This window comes from Eurytemora carolleeae, unplaced genomic scaffold (assembly GCF_000591075.1).
Source record: "Eurytemora carolleeae unplaced genomic scaffold, Eaff_2.0 scaffold176, whole genome shotgun sequence".
Lineage (NCBI taxonomy): Eukaryota > Metazoa > Arthropoda > Copepoda > Calanoida > Temoridae > Eurytemora > Eurytemora carolleeae.
In genome coordinates, this window is record NW_019396091.1 from 376,626 (window position 1) to 395,918 (window position 19,293).

General features: G+C 30.2%; 1 protein-coding gene across 1 annotated transcript; it reads right to left on the reverse strand.

Moving 5' to 3' along the window:
- Window positions 1–746: 746 nt before the first annotated feature.
- Window positions 747–18,958, reverse strand: LOC111718433 (xylosyltransferase oxt; the record flags this gene model as incomplete). The annotated part of the gene is made up of 23 exons (XM_023494015.1): window positions 747–1,440; window positions 1,788–1,869; window positions 1,917–2,010; window positions 2,698–2,785; window positions 4,031–4,092; window positions 4,193–4,262; window positions 4,499–4,584; window positions 4,891–4,998; window positions 5,593–5,687; window positions 6,863–6,987; window positions 7,320–7,397; window positions 8,721–8,840; window positions 9,246–9,346; window positions 10,190–10,268; window positions 10,717–10,825; window positions 11,686–11,747; window positions 11,959–12,005; window positions 13,054–13,142; window positions 13,814–13,918; window positions 14,879–14,954; window positions 15,460–15,562; window positions 16,455–16,519; window positions 18,811–18,958. Coding segments are annotated over 23 exons (2,224 nt in total), but the record flags the coding sequence as incomplete, so codon positions are not given.
- Window positions 18,959–19,293: the final 335 nt, after the last annotated feature.

Here is a 19,293-nt window from a genome sequence, read left to right on the forward strand (position 1 = left end):
GTTCCTATAATTTTCTAATTTTGATTTTGCCTTTTTCATAGATATAATTGATAATATAATTACATATAGTCCGTATAGTCTGTATTACGTCACAAGAACTTCAGCCAATGACAGTGCAGTATCGTTGTCATGTGATACAGATGGAAATCACGTGACCAGAGTACTGAACTGCCATTGGCTGACGTTCTGGTGACGTAACACAGATTATACAGACTGTAATATTATTATCAATTATAACTATCAAAAATGCTAGACAAAAATAAAAATATCATAGTAGGAGCAAACCTGAGAATATCAGGCTCCTGAGGGATATAATCGTTTTTAAATTAGTTTCGTATTTGCTGAATATGATCTGTTTAAACATACAGAATTGCATATATCTGAATTTTCGTATAAATTTGACAGTTTTATTTCAATTTCTCGAGAAAGGAACATCAGATAGAAGTCTTATATGTATCATTTAACGCCTGAGATTCTCAGGTTTCATACTATACTCCTTTTATTTTTCCTTTACAGTCCCTTTAAGTAAAGAATATAATCCAAGAAAAGTCTATCAGTTAATGATAAAATCTCGCCATGCGCTGCATTAAAAGTTAAAGTTTCTGTATTTTTTTCTTCTACAGGGTTACCCACAAAGGATGTGACTTCATGCAGTGCCGACTGTACGGAAATTATTTGATCTGTTAATTTACATTCCAGCTTCCTTTCAGCTGTAAACTTACTCTGTTCTTTGATAAATCATTTAGTTGGCCATTAAAAGATCTGTATTTATAGCACAGCACTAAAATGAAATTTTTACATCGTCATATTTAATGAGTTTTAAGTTGTCATTCAATTTTGTATGAAAATTAGAAACTTTCTTCTTTATTGCTATCACTGATAAAATACAATAAAAAAACAAATATTTTAGATTTATATGTATGTGACTACCAAAATTATAACGCTAACTGTTGGTATTTTATTATCAAACTTTCAGAATAACACAAATAAAAATATATATAAATCATTTGAACTCTATATAAAACACCAAGACCCAGTTGTATAAAAGATATCTTTGTCAGACTTGTATAAAAGTTTTGATTAATATTTTTGGACAGAGTTAACCCCTTAAAATAGGGGAACGTTTTGTGCATTAAGTTAAAAAGGACGAGGGTTTAAAGACGACCTAATAATGACCAATGAATAAATTATAAAGAATAAAAATGAATTTAAACTGGAAAATCGGACTTTGGATCCGGAGATCTTGAGCTCCAAGAGGTCTCGGAGCATTGGGCGGTCACTGAGGAGGTTGTGGAGCCAGATGAGGTCAATGAGGAGGTCGCGGAGCCGGATGAGGATACCAAGGACCTCTTGGAATGGGAAGAATTGTTTGTGAATGAGTTTAAGGATATGCTGCAGTAATCTAGAAATGGAAACATCTCTAACAGAACTGTTCTTGGTCTAAAGTAAAATAATTTTAAAAGTTTTTAGATGTCTCTTTATTATAGGGACAAAAATTATAAAGCCTTTCTCAATCAAAAGAAAAAAAATTGAATCATGTTACGAAAGCCTTAATTAAAGCTGAAAAAATCACATCAAAAATTCTTTCTAAACATCTGTTTCTTTAATAATATAAAAATTATAAAAGTATTGGTTTTCTCGAAAAGAAGAGAAAAAATCAAATTATTTTACAATAACCTTCATTACAAACTGGAAAAAGTTCGAGCTCAACAAACTACTTTTTTTTTACAATTTCTGATATAATATGTTTTTAAACTTTAACTATACGAGACTACAAATATTCTTACATGTTCAATTCCTCATCAAATATAATGAACTGGATTGTGGCCAGTAAGGATTCTTGCTCCCAAACCTCTAACCTCATTAATCCTTAAAAAGTAAAATTGTAAATCATAAAAATTCTTTAGAAATTTTACCTGTGATATTTTTTTGAAGAAAAGAATCAAGCTGCAAAGCGATAAGTCTGCTAGAACTTATGGGTATCAAATCTTTACTTCCGAACATCTCATCCTAAAAAAACGAATATCATTCTGGATTTTCATAAAAGGAAACATAACTGGACGATGGACGATACCCGTGCAAACTCTGATTTTAATCCCCAAATCTTTGCAACCTGATGATGTAAGCCTTGAATATTTAAAATGAAGACAATTTGATTTAACCATGATAACAGTTTAAAATATCAAAGGTTCAGAACATCAGGTTGCAAAGATTTAGGGTGTTTCGCGACCAAATGGTCTCGATCCGTTTTTAATAGCTGTCTCTGAAGATCCCCTGTTGGAGTCTGTGCGACATTTTAGAGAAAACAGTTTAATTGACGACCCCTCACATTTGTGGGTATTGTACCTACTAGATGCACGTTTTAGCACATTTGAACGATATTTAGTGGACTCGAAACGCACTTTTTTCAGAGACAACCTGTATATCAAAACGGCTGAACCGAATAGGTCTATTTTTTTGTCGCAACTCACATTACCCAAAATTACCATGAAAAAAATGTAACAGTTATTGGCAAAAATTGGAAAAATAGAATTCCTTCCATCAAACGAGGGAATTTGTTCTGACCGTAGATATGTAAACATAATTTTTTATTTAAATGTTGCATAGTTTATATAACAAGATCTATAAATAATATTTTTAAAGTTAAAAAAAAAACAAGTATCTTTCAAACTATATATTCGGCCATCAACATTCTACCTGTGAACCAAATATCCTCAACTGAATACTATCCACCAACTTCTCCTCCTTTAGTTGAAGATCAAGGATGAGAACTGGAAGTCGAGATCTAGATATTTTAAATCTGAGAGGATTTATAAAAGAACATAAACTAAGCTATCGGTGCATACTGTTGTACAACGACCAAAAAAATTAGGGGTTTACATTTATTTATTATGCACTGTGAACTATAGGCAGATGGAGGTGGTAAATTTTATGTAATATTACTGGTACGACTTTGCCACATTGTAGCTTCTTTAGTTTGGACTTTATGATTGAAAATATATAAGATTTCAATCTAACGTGTTATTTACATAAGTTAATGAACAGGTCCGGAACTAACAATAACATTGGAACAAGGGAGCAGGGTGGGATGATTAAACTAATCTAGGCTTTGCCTAAGGGACTCTAGACGTTATTTCAAGTGGGCCTTTATTAATAGCGTGGAATTTACGATTTACAATTCTTTAAAACTTTGTCTGATAAAGTATAAATTAAATATACACTTTTCTAGCTGAAAAATGATTATTCTCTGGTAAAGATACTTACGCATTTACAATTCAGCTTGAGACAAAGAAGGAAATCGGGATAATTTAACAATGACGAACTATTTCTATTTTTAGATGGATATATAGATATGATTGTTATAAAGAGGTTTAAAATGTGCCTTGTTAATCAGACCGTGCCATCACTCTTTAAACTAATTTGAAATAAAGTCTATGTTTCTTTAAATATTGAAGTTTTAAAAAGTTTGATTGGTAGAGTCAAGTAAAACTTCAGTATTATTCCCAATTTTTTTATTTTTTATTATTTTGTTTAATTAGTTTTGTCACTTGAATGTAATAATAGGAAACACTATAAAAAAGGTATACAACATCAGGTTGCACAGCTATAGGGATTAGAAAAATTAGATCAGTTCCTTTGAATGATTCTGATGCAAATGTTTAAGATATCTTGTGGCATTTTTAAAATTTAATCTCAAGTATTTAATATTATTATTTTCAAGTTCCACTAAAGATAGGACTGAAAAGGTAATTTCTAAAGCTTATATTTTAAATTTAATTTTCAGAATTAAATTCTTTATTAAAATGTTGGATAATTCAACTAAAATTCGGCATTTCAGTATTTCACAACAAGATTATTTTAAGAAAAAACAAGAAAATAGAATTAAAAGTGTTCAAAAACTGTTTTAAAAGAACTTTATTGAAAAACCGATATTTTTTTCTGTCTAACCTGTAAATCTTACGCGGAATATTGGTGTCCATGTTTAATGCCAACGACGAAAACATTAAAAAATCAGAGACTTTAAAATCACCTGAAAAATATTCCAGATTTATCTCGAAGCATTTTTTCCTTCCTGTCGTATTCTGAGCCAACCTGGAGATTCAAAACTTTTAAATATTTTAAAAGTTATTCAATTAAAGAAATTAAGTACTAAAATCTCAAAAGTGGCATATAAAAATAAATAATTGTTTTCCTGGATAGTTAAACTATTAAAAGAGGATTTCAGTAAACCATCAGGAAGTAAAACCAGGCCTGGATCAAATCTGCGCAAAAGTTTAAAAACAATTATTCTTTAGTGGTGATTTTTTGCAACACCATTATTGTACTTGAAGTTATTTAAAACATTTTAGCGATGAAATACGAAACTTAAAAATAAGATTGTGCATAGTTAAATATTCTTTCATCTTATTTCTTTTAAAATTTGCCCCTTTATGAACGGAAATGTAGATTTAGAAAAAATTGGTAAAATCATTTTTGAATTAAAAATTCATGTAGATTCCTTGTTAAAATCTCGAACTTTCCAGAACTCGTTGAGAATAGAAGAAGATCACCAATCGTCTCATTTTCTTTTATTACAAGGTTAATCTGTACATAGATACTTTATTACAAGGTTAACCTGTTCATAGATACTTTATTATAAGGTTAACCTGTACATAGATACTTTATTACAAGGTTAATCTGTACATAGATACTTTATTACAAGGTTAACCTGTACATAGATACTTTATTACAAGGTTAATCTGTACATATATACTTTATTACAAGGTTAACCTGTTCATAGATACTTTATTATAAGGTTAATCTGTACATAGATACTTTATTATAAGGTTAATCTGTACATAGATACTTTATTACAAAGTTAACCTGTACATAGATAATTAATGAATATACCTCTAGGATTTGTTTAAAATCTCCGAACTCTGATTTGTCCTGGATAAATGTATTTACTAGAAATACGTAGATTTCCTCACTACCCGCCAGAAATGTCGATGTATCCTCCTAAGATTATATTTTATTTAGATTAAAAAATATATTGTAAACATACAAATAAAAGTCTATATATTTTAACAAACAATTAAAATCTGATTAGAATGGAATTGATGTTGGGTTTATGACACTTGTACTGTGTAGTTGCTTTTATATATTATTTAAGTAAAAACATACAATAAAAATCTTTTGGATCAAAAGCATTAGAATTAGATTTTTAAAGAAAAGTAATAAATACAATTTGAAGTGTTATCAGTCGAAAATTACAAAGGAATTGAGTTTTTGCCACAAACTCGCATTTTTTAACCCCTATTTCTTCGCAACCTGATGATGTAAGCCTTTGATATTTCAAACTTAGATTGTTTTATCTAACAGATTTAATAGTTTGAAATATCAAAGGTCTAGGAACACGGGTTGCAAAGTTATAGGAATTAGAAAATCAGAGTTTGTGACAAAAACTCAATTTCTTTAAAATGAAAATAGATATAAAATTACTACAACACAGTAAGTTTTATATTTCTAATCCTTTGTATTTTGAATTAATATCTATGCTAATAAACAAAATATAAAGAATATATAAGATTGAATCAACACATAATTTCGTACGTTTTGATATATATTGGTCCAATAATAATCCCAGCCTACACTAGTTTCTGATACTAATCTTCCTTCCAGCTTCTCAGCAATCCAGTTTACAGGACCTAAAAAAAACAAATATTGCAGGTTCAGGGGGGGAGGGGGGCGCGACCCTCGATTCCCATCACAACAGTACCATGTTGAAACCTTTATCTGATCAATAATGTGAAATTATTAATTCTAATGTTTCCTATATGCTGCTCTGCAGTAGAAATGCTGAAGTCACTTTAGTAGAGAAACCACAATTGAAAACCGATTTCAATTGAGCGCCAGCTTAAATCTTGACAAATTTAATACAATTTTTAAGTGGAACCAACCATATTTGAGCCTCTTGATTCTTGAGCCTTCTTTAAATTCGGCCTCTTGATAACTAATTCACACTTGATCTGACAAAGCTGTCAGGGTACCATTGTGAATCAGACATTGTCATCTTTACATAGAGAGTCACTTAAGACTACGCTTACAATGTTTTAATATGATTAAATAAAGATAAAAACTACGTTAAAGTTCAATTCTTTAATCAACCGATGGTACAGAGACTGCATGTTAAACTGTCAGTCAAGGAAGTATTGCTCTAGAGTTAGAGATGAGAATTATTAGTTCTTTAATTCAGTTTGGGGAAATCAAATATAGTATTGGATAAAATATCTAAAGTGCTATTTACCCATAGAGAATAGAATATATAGAGAGGAATTAAAAGAATCTCTCGGTATGAATTTTTCAGTCCCTTTCAGCCTGAAAGGGAGTTCAAAGTGTACAAATCATGTAAATGTTCACAAATTATATGCAGTAGAGTACATTAATACAGTATGTTTCCTAGACTATCCATTTCAATTTCAAATTTTTTAAACTGTTAAATAAACTTTATAATGAATTAGGTGAATAAAAACATCATTTGATTTATAGTTATAACGGAAAATCATCGTTTGTAAAGTGGAAGGCATAGAGTCTATGTGAAATGATCATTTAAATTATGAAACCAGCCTATTTCATAATTTGGTTTTCTTTTAACAATAATTTTAGATTTTCTATAAAATGATATTCCAGGGCCCAACAGGTTATATACCATAAATATGTGAAGTACACCTGCAGTATGGAAACAGTACAACAAAATGGCCGTTTTACAATTTTTCCCAGTAAATTCCTCTCTATATATTCTATTCTCTATGTATTTACCCTTAAATCACCAAAAGGCTAAAGAAAAATTAGAGATTATATAATGTGATAAATAATAACTTTCTTTGATCTATAAAAGAATCGAATTTTCTAGCGAAGAACACGTTGTGTTGTTGTATCCTGGATTTCAGATGAGGAATATCCGGGACCCGGAGAACCAGTGGAGAACATCCACACCAGTCCATACTCCTAAACCAGATATATCAGGTTCTGAAGAGGGTATTTTCTTAGCTTTTAACCTTTGGACACAATTACACACAATTTTAAAAATACTAAACATTAGAATATTTTCCTTGTCAGACCTAATTGCATCGCTCGGCCCCAGCCCGACTCTCGACCAAATAGCCTGTCCAAGACTCGACGCTAGGTTCCCTATATAGCCTGTCCTAGCCATGGCACTTTGTCATATTATAGTAATATCATACATTTTTTAATATGTTGGTTGGGTGGGGGAGGGGGGGGGGCTGGTCTCCAATTCACTTGTTACTATTTTGCCTATGATGGAAAACTGATATTTTTACCTAGAGCAGGAGCAGGATTCTTCTGATTTGTTCCAATGCACAAACCGGAAGTTGTCATTTTGTATTGTAGAACAGAATCTTTAAATAGAATTAAAGTTTTAATTTCTATTGTAGAACAGAATCTTTAAATAGAAATAAAGTTTTATTTTCTAATTTCTATTGTAGAACAGAATCTTTAAATAGAATTAAAGTTTTATTTTCTATTGTAGAACAGAATCTTTAATTAGAATTAAAGTTTTATTTTCTATTGCAGAACAGAATCTTTGAATATAATAAAATTTTGTTTTCTATTGTAGAACAGAATCTTTAAATAGAATAAAATTTTTATTTTCTCTTGCAGAACAGAATCTTGAAATAGAATTAAATTTTTATTTTCTATTGTAGAACAGAATCTTTAAGCAGAATTAAATTTTTATTTTTTCTTGTAGAACAGAATCTTTAAACAGAATTAAATTTTTATTTTCTATTGTAGAACAGAATTTTTAAATAGAACTAATTTTATATTTTGTATTGTAGAACAGAATCTTTAAATAGAATTAAAGTTTTATTCTGTATTTTAGAACAGATTCTTTAAATAGAATTAATTTTTTATTTTCTATTGTAGAACAGAATCTTTAAATAGAATTAAATTTTTATTTTCTATTGTGGAACAGAATCTTTAAATAGAATTAAAGTTTTATTTTCTATTGTAGAACAGAATTTTTAAATAGAACTAATTTTATATTTTGTATCGTAGAACAGAATCTTTAAATAGAATAAAATTTTATTTTCTATTGTAGAACAGAATTTTTAAATAGAACTAATTTTATATTTTTTATCGTAGAACAGAATCTTTAAATAGAATTAAAGTTTTATTTTCTATTGTAGAACAGAATCTTTAAATAGAACTAATTTTCTATTTTCTATTGTAGAACAGAATCTTTAAACAGAATTAAATTTTTATTTTCTATTGTAGAACAGAATCTTTAAATAGAATTAAAGTTTTACTTTCTATTGTAGAACAGAATTTTTAAATAGAACTAATTTTATATTTTGTATTGTAGAACAGAATCTATAAATAGAATTAAAGTTTTACTTTCTATTGTAGAACAGAATCTTTAAATAGAATTAAATTTTTTATAATGTAGAACAGAATAGAACTATTTTTTATTTTCTATTGTAGAACAGAATCTTTAAAATAAACGAATAAACGTAGAACAGCATCTTTATACTTTTAAAGATAGAAATGACTATATCTTCCACAGTATTGATCAGATAAAGGTTCCAAGGGTAATGTTGTGAATTAAGCAAGTCCCTCTTCAAACCGGAGTTTATTTGAAATAACTCCTAGATACAGTATACAGTATCTTTAATAGAGAGTCGAGAGGAAGCCTAGCATTATTAAAAAAAAGTATGTTTAACCTGGAATTGAATAGAACGGTATGAAAGTAGCTCTCCGGAGCCATGACGGAGTAAAAGTAAATAGAGTTTAGAGATCTAATTAGGCTGGAGTCAGAGTAGATCAGATATATAAGAAACTCTCTGGAATATCACCAATATGATCACAAATAGAAGCAAACGGCAAATAATCAAAATGGTTTTTATTTTGTTTTAGACGGTAAATATTTTCTTTTAGAAATCCTTTCAAACATCCCCTTCTATTTACCTTAAACTTTTAATAAATATTTAGATTTTTATGTATCTTAAAAACGTCAAAAAAAAATTGCCTGACGCAAGAGAAGGTTTGTGGTTGGTTAGAATTATAAAGTATAACTTTTTTAAAAAAAAAACGACCAATAATAATAGAAAAGTCTGGTAAATCTTTAATCAAAATTGTTAAATTAACTACGAAAGGTAAAAGTTTGGGAGGTAAATAGGAAAACATTAAAAAGTTATAATTTTTGCGAAAGAGCCATGAAATTCCAAAATTTGTTGGTGATAATATTCCTGTGAAGTATAATCCAATCTGATCCACCCATCCACCGCAGTCCAGTTGGAACCGATCTCTCTCCGATACGGTACATATGCTGGTCACAGTTGTAAAATATCTTAAAAATATACGGGACATATGTTGGTCACAGTTGTAAAATATCTTAAATAGATACGGTACATATGCTGGTCACAGTTGTAAAATATCTTAAATAAATACGGTACATATGTTGGTCACAGTTGTAAAATATCTTAAATAGATACGGGACATATGTTGGTCACAGTTGTAAAATATCTTAAAAATATACGGTACATAATACATATGTTGGTCACAGTTGTAAAATATGTAAAAAGATGTCAAAAAACGGCGCGATTAAAAAAATGCTAAAAAATGCCCATTTTTCATAGAACCTATATTTCTTCCACACTCCTTAAAGCTTTTTTTACTTTTTTTTAACATTACAAATAAATCTATAACTTGTATTTCTAAAAGTTGTTAGTTCATCGTCGGAAAATACTAACAATCCACTACCAATTTTTATTAAATATAGTGTAAACAATAAATGTGTAACTTTCCTTATCCTTTCCTTTCATTTTCCTTTGATTTCTATTCTTTATATTTTTTTTTTGAATTGGGGGATATTATTCCCACAACCTCTACTTTTAGAGGTTTTTAAATATTTTCTCCTGAAACACTTAATTTTTTATGTTTTATGTTAAATAATAATTTTTTTACTTTTACTTTTTACTTTACTTTTTTAAATAGATACGGTACATATGTTGGTCACAGTTGTAAAATACCTTAAATAGATACGGTACACATGTTGGTCACAGTTGTAAAATATCTTGAATAGATACGGTACATGAGTAAATTGGCTTTTAAAGAGAAATTTTAGTGAACATGCAAAGCTGGGCTCCCATGATTAACTATAGAATATAAATAAACACAGAAAGAATAATACCTTATGTAACCCATGAGATCTTAAAAACTTTGCTTGATTATGAGGATCAAATGCAACAAAGTTCTTTCCAATATTTTTCCTGGAATATATATTTTATTATTTTAGTCCTTGCGTAGATTAAAGATTATGGCAAATATTTTCTCTTAGGGTTAAAATTTTACATAGTGTAAAACAAGCAAATGTTTTATATAAACTGTTTTGAAATGTGTAAAACTTCTCAAAATTTTGTTAAAACTTTAAAACCTTTAAAGTCTGTCCAACAAAAGCAAATTTTCTAATCCCTATATCTTTGCAGAAGGTGGTTTAAACCTTTTATATTTAAACTATTTGATCTAATAGTATTCATAGTTTAAAATATCTAAGGTATACGACATTGGGCTGCAAAGATATAGGAATTAGAACATTAGAATTTTTGCAAATACTTTATTTCTGAACAGATCAATTTTCGTCACCTTTTTATATTATTAGATTATTTTAAAGCAAAATCTTTATTATTTTGTTAGATAAATAAAACTTAAAGTTAATACCTGAGATGGTTTTCAAACTGTTGTATTGGTTTAACGGGTAAATCAGATTCAGATATATTCATGATATAATCCCAATTCCAGGATAGAGATAATATCTCTTCAAAACATGCTGAACACAATATATAAATTCCAGGAGATAATAACTCTTCAAACAAAGCTGAACAAAATATATTAATTCCAGGAGATATAATATCTCTTCAAAACATCTGAACACAATATATTAATTCCAGGAGATAATATCTCTTCAAACAAAGCTGAACAAAATATTTTAATTCCAGGAGATAATATCTCTTCAAACAAAGCTAAACAAAATATTTTAATTCCAGTAGATAATATCTCTTCAAACAGAGCTGAACAAAATATATTAATTTCAGGAGATAATATCTCTCTGCAAAACAAAGCTGAACAAAACACAATAATTCCAGGAGAGATAATACAGTGGTCCCCAAGACAAAGCAAAATACAAGGAGCAGGAAAAGAAGTGTGTTACTAGCCCAAAATATATTTACCAAGGAGCAGGAAAAGAAGTGTGTTACTAGCCCAAAATATATTTAGCAAGGAGCAGGAAAAGGAGTGCGTTACTAGCCCAAAATATATTTACCAAGGAGCAGAAAAAGGAGTGTGTTACTAGCCCAAAATATAATTACCAAAGAGCAGGAAAAGTAGTGTGTTACTAGCCCAAAATATATTTACCAAGGAGCAGGAAAAGAAGTGTGTTACTAGCCCAAAATATATTTACCAAGGAGCAGCAAAAGTAGTTAGTTACTAGCCCAAAATATATTTACCAAGGAGCAGGAAAAGTAATGTGTTACTAGCCCAAAATATATTTACCAAAGAGCAGGAAAAGTAGTGTGTTACTAGCCCAAAATATATTTACCAAGGAGCATAAAAAGGAGTGCGTTACTAGCCCAAAATATATTTACCAAGGAGCAGGAAAAGGAGTTTGTTACTAGTCCAGAATATATTTACCAAGGAGCAGAAATAGGAGTGTGTTACTAGCCCAAAATGGTGAAAATCTATTCCTGGTCAATCTAAAATAATCGATCTAAGATTAAATGAAATTAAGCTATGGAGTGTTTGCCGCAAACACAAATATTCTAGATCGTCTACGACATTGGGTTGCAAAGATATACATAAATCAAAGTTGCTTGTATTGTAAAAATATTACAAATTATTTAATTTTTTAATTTATTGGAATGCATATTTTTTATCATGGTCGTCTTTAACTGTTTAGAGGGCTACCTGATATTTTTCATAGATTCTAGATAAATCAAGTTGTTAAATAACCACTAGAAAAACAAAACTATCATTAATGGAACGTTTTCAATTAGTAATAATATCACATTTATACAACATTATTCCACTTCTAATAGTAAAACTAGGGTTTAACTTGTTTTCAAGTAGTAATAATATCACATTTATATAACATTATTGACAAATGGTTTCAATGGTACATCTGTGGTTTCTGCAGCGGTCTGACTCCAATTTAATTAGAGAGTCTTGAAATTACAACGACAGTCTTTTTTAGCTTTTACACCTCATCATTTAACGACACTTTTAAAAAACTCGGGAAGGAGTTGAGTCTGTGTCACAAACTCTGATTTAATAATCCCCATATATATACGAAATAATCTAAGTTTAAAATATCATAGTTGCAAATATATAGGGATTTAAAAATTAGAGTGTGTGACTAAAACTCAATTCCTTCGGAGAGATCTCTTAACTATCAAATTGACATTCTGAATACAGGCTCATTATAGAATATCTTCCCTCATATTCACTTCTTAAGATATGGAATAACCTGCCACTTGATTTAAGAAGTGCCTCGATAGGCATATTTAACAAAAAGTTTATTAGAAATGTTATCTGACGCCTACATCTCAAAGTGCAATAAACCCTCTTGTTATACTTGCAAAAAATGAATATAAATATTGGTAGATTTTTGTTAATGCTTAATCTTATTTTTAAATACGTGCTAAACTTTAAAACTGAAAAATCAATTATGTTTCTTGCTGCACCTCGGTTTTTTCTAAATTTAACTAGTAATCCCTGACTTATTGTAAACTTTTAAAACCTATTAATATTCATAATAGTGTAAACGTTTAATATTAAGTAGGTGGGGATAATACCCAAAACAGCAAATAGCTAATCTCTACCTAATTGCTATAATACATACATATAGTAAAAAATATAAAAATATCTGGAGATTTTTTGCCTGTAACATTGTAACTTGTATGTGTGTATTTTTAGGAATAAACTATATCTTATCTAATTATTATATTCTAACTTGAAAAAAATTTTGAATATTTTAAAAATAAAGAAGTTTTTGTTTTGTTCCTGACTGTTCTCATCTACATGTATAAAGTAGAAATGATGAGGTTTATATATCAGACGGAGCAACCTTTTTATCTGCCGTAAACTCCGTCCTAAACAATATATTTTTCATAATCTAATTTATTAAAAACGTAAATATTATCACTTTTAGAAATTTAAGAAGTATAACAATATAAAATAGTTTTTTTCTAGATATAACGTATGGAAAAAATAAAATCGGTAAAAAATAAGTTAAACCTATTAACTAACTTTTGAATTTGTTTAAAGAAGGTTTGACTAGAGATAAAAGAATTGGTTCAACTCGTTGGAACAGATTTGAACTAGTTCCCTTAAATTCAAAATTTAGAAGGTGATATGGCAATATTTGCCAATACCTCCTAATTAACTTAAGCTAGAAACAAGCGTATTGCATTTTAACCATGTATATGTTTGGGGCTATAAAAATATATAAGTAAGTTGGTGAGGTAACATCAAAGTCCAACATGTTACGACACATTAAAGTTGAGGCTGTATAAAAATTTGATGATCAACTTTCAGAGTTGCCAATATCTCAGTGATGGATCGATGGGTCAAAATTGAATCGATCTATGTAAACAAACTATCTGCCAGTAATTTTTAAAAGGAATTGAGCCTTTGCCACAAACTCAAATGTTCTAATTTACAGTTTAAAATAGCTAAGGTCTACGACGTAGGGTTGTAAAGATATAAGGATTGGAAAATCAGAGTTTGTGGCAAAGACTCAATTCCTTTGAATGATACATTCCTGAAAGTGTGAGAAGAAAAACTATTCGAACTGAACTCTGTTGACGAGCCTGTAGAGCTGGGGGAGGTTCAGGTTTAGGAGATATTACTCCGGACAGATATAATTCTAAACAAATAAAACAATTTGAACTGAATTCTCAGGTTCAGGTTTAGGAGATAATACTCCGGTCAGGACACTTCTAAGCAAATGAAACTGTTCGAACTGAATATTCTGTAGATCTAGGGAAGGTTTAGGTTTAGGAGATATTGCTCCGGTTAGGGATACTTCTAAGCAAATAAAACTGTTCGAACTGAATATTCTGTAGATCTAGGGAAGGTTTAGGTTTAGGAGATAATACTCCGGTCAGGACACTTCTAAGCAAATAAAACTGTTCGAACTGAATATTCTGTAGATCTAGGGAAGGTTTAGGTTCAGGAGATATTACTTCGGTCATGATACTTCTAAATAAATAAAACTATTTGAACTGAATTCTATAGATCCGGGGAAGGTTCAGGTTTAGGAGATATTAGTCCGGCCAGATATACTTCTAAACAAAAAAAATATTTGAACTGAATTCTGTTGATCTAGGGAAGGTTAAGGTTTAGGAGATATTACTCCGGTTAGGTATACTTCTAAACAAATAAAAACTAAAAACAAAGAGAATCTAAATAAGGAGAACAGAGAGGAGAATAAATAGTATTGTACTTAGCAACTTTAAATGTGTCAGTATGTGTGGTTAATATTCTCCTCCTATGTGGAGCAAAACTAGGGTTCTGATTTTTAAAGTGTATCCCTTCTCAAATCAAGGATGCACCCTTTTTGTTGCATTTTGCTGAAAATAAAGAGCCATCGGAAATCAAGAGAGGTCTTTTTTAACTTAGAAAATGACTCCGGTACTCTGTTTTCAGATAGTAAATTATAGATATGCCCGTCATCCTTGACCGGATACAGATTTATTGTGAATAGAATCTGCCCAAAAAATGTCACTTGAAAGTCTCTTAAATCATTATAATCTATATTATTTAGGAAAAAAATAAAACAAATTAGTAAAGAAAACTTCCGTTGTTTTTAAAATGTTTAATTCACCTAGCGCATTGAATCCTCCACAGAATCTATTAGCTGTTTGAGACGGACATTTCATATTGCAATTCGAGTCCTTAATCTAAACAATATTATATTGCAATTAGAGCTCTCGATCAAAACAATATCACATTGCAATTAGAGACATCGATCTAAACAATATCATATTTCAATTAGAGTTCTCGATCTAAACAATAACAAATTGCAATTAGAAACAATGTCATATTGCAATTAGAAACAATATCATATTGCAATTAGAGTGCTCGAACTAAACAATCTCAGAACTAGTTTTAGGGTAGATGACGGTACTAAACCTAACTTGAGAATAAGATTAGTGATATTTAAACGATGTACTGGCAAACTAGTTTCAGGGTTAAAGACTAGTGATATTTAAACTATAAACAGGAGAACTAGTTTCAAGATCTAGAATAGTATCAATATCTACCTGGAGATTATTATTATTTAAACGATGAACAGGAGAACTAGTTTCAGGGTTGAAGACAGTATCAATATCTACCTGGAGACTAGTGATATTAAACCATAAACAGGAAAACTGTTTCAAGGTCGAGTATGGTATCAATATCTACCTGGAGACTAGTGATATTTGAACGATGAACAGGAAAACTAGTTTCAGGGTCGAGGATGGTATCACCACAGAAACATTCATTTCCATACTCTACTCCGGCATACCTGGATATATTGGTTATTAAATATTAGTTTGTAAACCCAGTTGTCCTTGGAAACTAGGTTTTCCCTTTAAAAGTCAACCTATTCAACTTAGAACGTTTTAGACCAAAAAAAGATTATTGCCGTTGTTCTACGGAACTCACAATTAAAAATCGAGGCAAATCAGTCAAGGGGTTCATGAGTTATGGTTGGACATACAAACAAACAATAGATACAACAATTAAATATCGAAGGATAAAGCTATTAGTATTTCTTCCTAAATTCATGGATCTTCATATTCTTCAGATCTTCATTGTTATGAAGTCAGGGGCGTGCAGCGTACAATATTTTCAAAGGGGAAAAATAACTGAAATATCTGGCGCGAAGTGCACCGAGATTTTTGAGAGTTGGGGGTAGAAATCCATTCTTAAAATCAAAATTAAAGGGCTAGAAGTGGCTTGCTCTCTCTCAGATATACCGCTTCCAAAGATAAGTTGATAGTTGATTACAAGAAAGTTGATTATTATACAGGGTGTTGATATATACAGATGAATTTCTGCAGGAACATTAAACCTTTTGAGGGTATGTATGATGAGAGGGTGCGGCACTGAACCACATGCATCTTCTTAATCGAAAAATGTTACATGAACCGTTTTCTTGTTTGTCTTTGCTTGGCTTATAATCTCTTCAAGGACGACATTATGCTCAATAGTTCCATTAATGCCCGGCAGAAAGGCCTTCTGTACTTTCTCATCAATATAATTATTCACTGTTAAAAACTTGGTCAGTCTTTTCGCAAGAAGGAGATAGTATGTTTCTGCAATGGAAGATGTAAGTGAGATCATGCGAAAGTCTAATTAGCAGTCTGTATATATAATGTCTGTGAGCAGTGTCAATAAATATTTCTCGGGTTCACCTGAATCCAGAACTATTACATCTCAGTACACAGGACTCTACGCTGTTCTCCGACCAACGTTTTATCTTAAATATAATTTCAAACATTTATACAAATATTTGTTGTCTAAAATTTTATTTTTGACCTTTAAGATATTTCTCGAAAATATTAGAAATATTCTTGTATAGTAGAATAATTTATTTGTGGTTCTCAAAAAAATATAATATTTTTGCTTTTTGGTAAATGTATTTAAACTTTATTTGAGTTAATTTATAAAAACAAATAATTATAATTTGTCTGATTTGATTTATAAAATTCAAATATTTACATATTATTATCATATATTAATAGAGGGGAATTTACTGTGAAACCCTTAATAACGAATACATCGGAATAATTTATCAAATGTCGTCTTGACAATTTTTCAATGAGTTTTATACTATATTACGTAAATTTCAGTATTTGCGAAAATAAATAAATAGCCATGAATATGCGGGAACAGTTGTATAAAGAGTTCCATATAATCATTTAATTAAAAACAAAATATCGGCAACATTCCATTATCAGAAAGTGAAAAATACGACATTTGATGAATTCTTTCGATGTATTCTTTATTAAGGGTTTCACTGTACTAGAAAAAAGTGTAAAACGGCCATTTTGTTGTACTGTTTCCATACTGCAGGTGTACATCACATATTTATGCTATATAACCTTTTGGGCCCTGGAATATCATTTATAGAAAATCTAAAATTATTGTTAAAAGAAAACCAAATTATGAAATAGGCTGGTTTTATAATTGACCAATGATCATTTCACATAGACTCTATGCCTTCCACTTTACAAACAATGATTTTCCGTGATAACTATAAATCAAATGATGTTTTTTATTCACCTAATTCATTATAAAGTTTATTTAACAGTTTTAAAAATTCGAAATCGAAATGAAAAGTCTAGGGAACATACTGTATTAATGTACTCTACTGCATATAATTTGTGAAAATTTACATGATTTGTAAACGTCAAACTCCCTTTCAGGCTGAAAGGGACTGAAAAAATTCATACCGAGAGATTCTTTAAATTCCCCTCTAATATATATTCTATAATCTATGAATATTTAGTATTTATATTTTCTCTGAGTCAATTTATAAAAATCCAGCAATATAATTCAATATATTATATATTAATATGTTCCTAAATGGAGTTTAGAACCGACTAATGTATTATGTCTAATGAACGTATTATGTCAATTAAATAAAAATTGATGAAAGTTTATATTGTTTGCTGATATCCATTAAACTAAAAATAGCTTGCTTTTTTACATGAATTAGTTTTTAATAAAAAATTGTACTCTTGTAAAACAGCAAAAACTTTTTAAGTGAACCAGACAAACTAGAAAAATATGTGCAAAACTTATTTCTAAAATTTTTTTTAAAACAAAACATTTTCGTCGTAATTCGACCATTTTATTTATTTAGAAGTAAGTTTATATTTATTACAAATTATAGTAATAACTACTATTTATAGATTCTTTTTGTGCCAATGTGATGACAACCTGAGTTGTATATTATCACGTATAAAATTGAATAACTATACAGACGTACTTCTAAACAACACTTCATTTAAAGAGTGACGTAGTCGATTTATAACGGTATCTGTTAAACCTTTTTCTAAGCAACAAAGGTAAAGATGTTGACGTTTTTCTAAATTATATCCTAAGTTATAGATTAGAATAAATCTTTTAACCCACCTCTGCTCCTCTAAGTCTGAAGGAGGATAAATTTTTTAACCCACCTCTGCTCCTCTAAGCCTGGAGGAGGATGAATCTTTAAACCCACCTCTGCTCCTCTAAGTCTGAAGGAGGATAAATTTGTTAACCCACCTCTGCTCCTCTAAGCCTGGAGGAGGATGAATCTTTAAACCCACCTCTGCTCCTCTAAGCCTAGAGGAGGATGGACCTTTAAGCCCACCTCAGCTCCTCTAAGTCTGAAGGAGGATAACTCTTTTAACCCACCTCTGCTCCTCTAAGCCTGGAGTAGGATGAATCTTTAAACCCACCTCTGCTCCTCTAAGGAGTCTGGAGGAGGATATATCTTTAAACCCAACTCTTCTCCTCTAAGAAGTCCGGAGGAGGATAAATCTTTAAACCCACCTCTGCTCCTCTAAGTCTGGAGTAGGATGAATCTTTAAACCCACCTCTGCTCCTCTAAGTCTGAAGGAGGATAAATCTTTAAACCCACCTCTGCTCCTCTAAGTCTGAAGGAAGATAAATCTTTAAAAACCCACCTCTGCTCCTCTAAGAAGCCTGGAGGAGGATAAATCTTTAAACCCACCTCGACTGCTCCTCTAAGTCTGGAGTAGGATGAATCTTTAAACCCACCTCTGCTCCTCTAAGGAGTCTGGAGGAGGATAAATCTTTAAAGCATCCAACTCTTGTTCCTCCTCTGAGCAGGATGGAATTATCACGAACTACAGGACATTCACTGAAACAGTAAAATAATATTAATGTCAGGGGTGTGAAGTTCGGACTAGGATATGAACCAAAGAAGTAACAATAAATATCACAATATACCCAATATACAAATATATGAATAAATAAATAAAATAATTTATTCCAGATCTTAAAACGCGAAATAACGGACTACATCTTAAAAAGGAAACAACCCATCTTCCAGTAATTCCTTTGTCCGGTTTAGTAATCTGAGCGACTTTACTTCAGAAGCAAAATACTTGAGTTTTTGCCACAAAATTAAGTATTCTAATTGCTATGTGTTTGCAAAATGATGTAGCAAGCACTTAGTTTTTCTAAACATAGACTTTTTGATCTAACAGAATTTTTAGGTTGGAAAAAATCAAAGGTTTA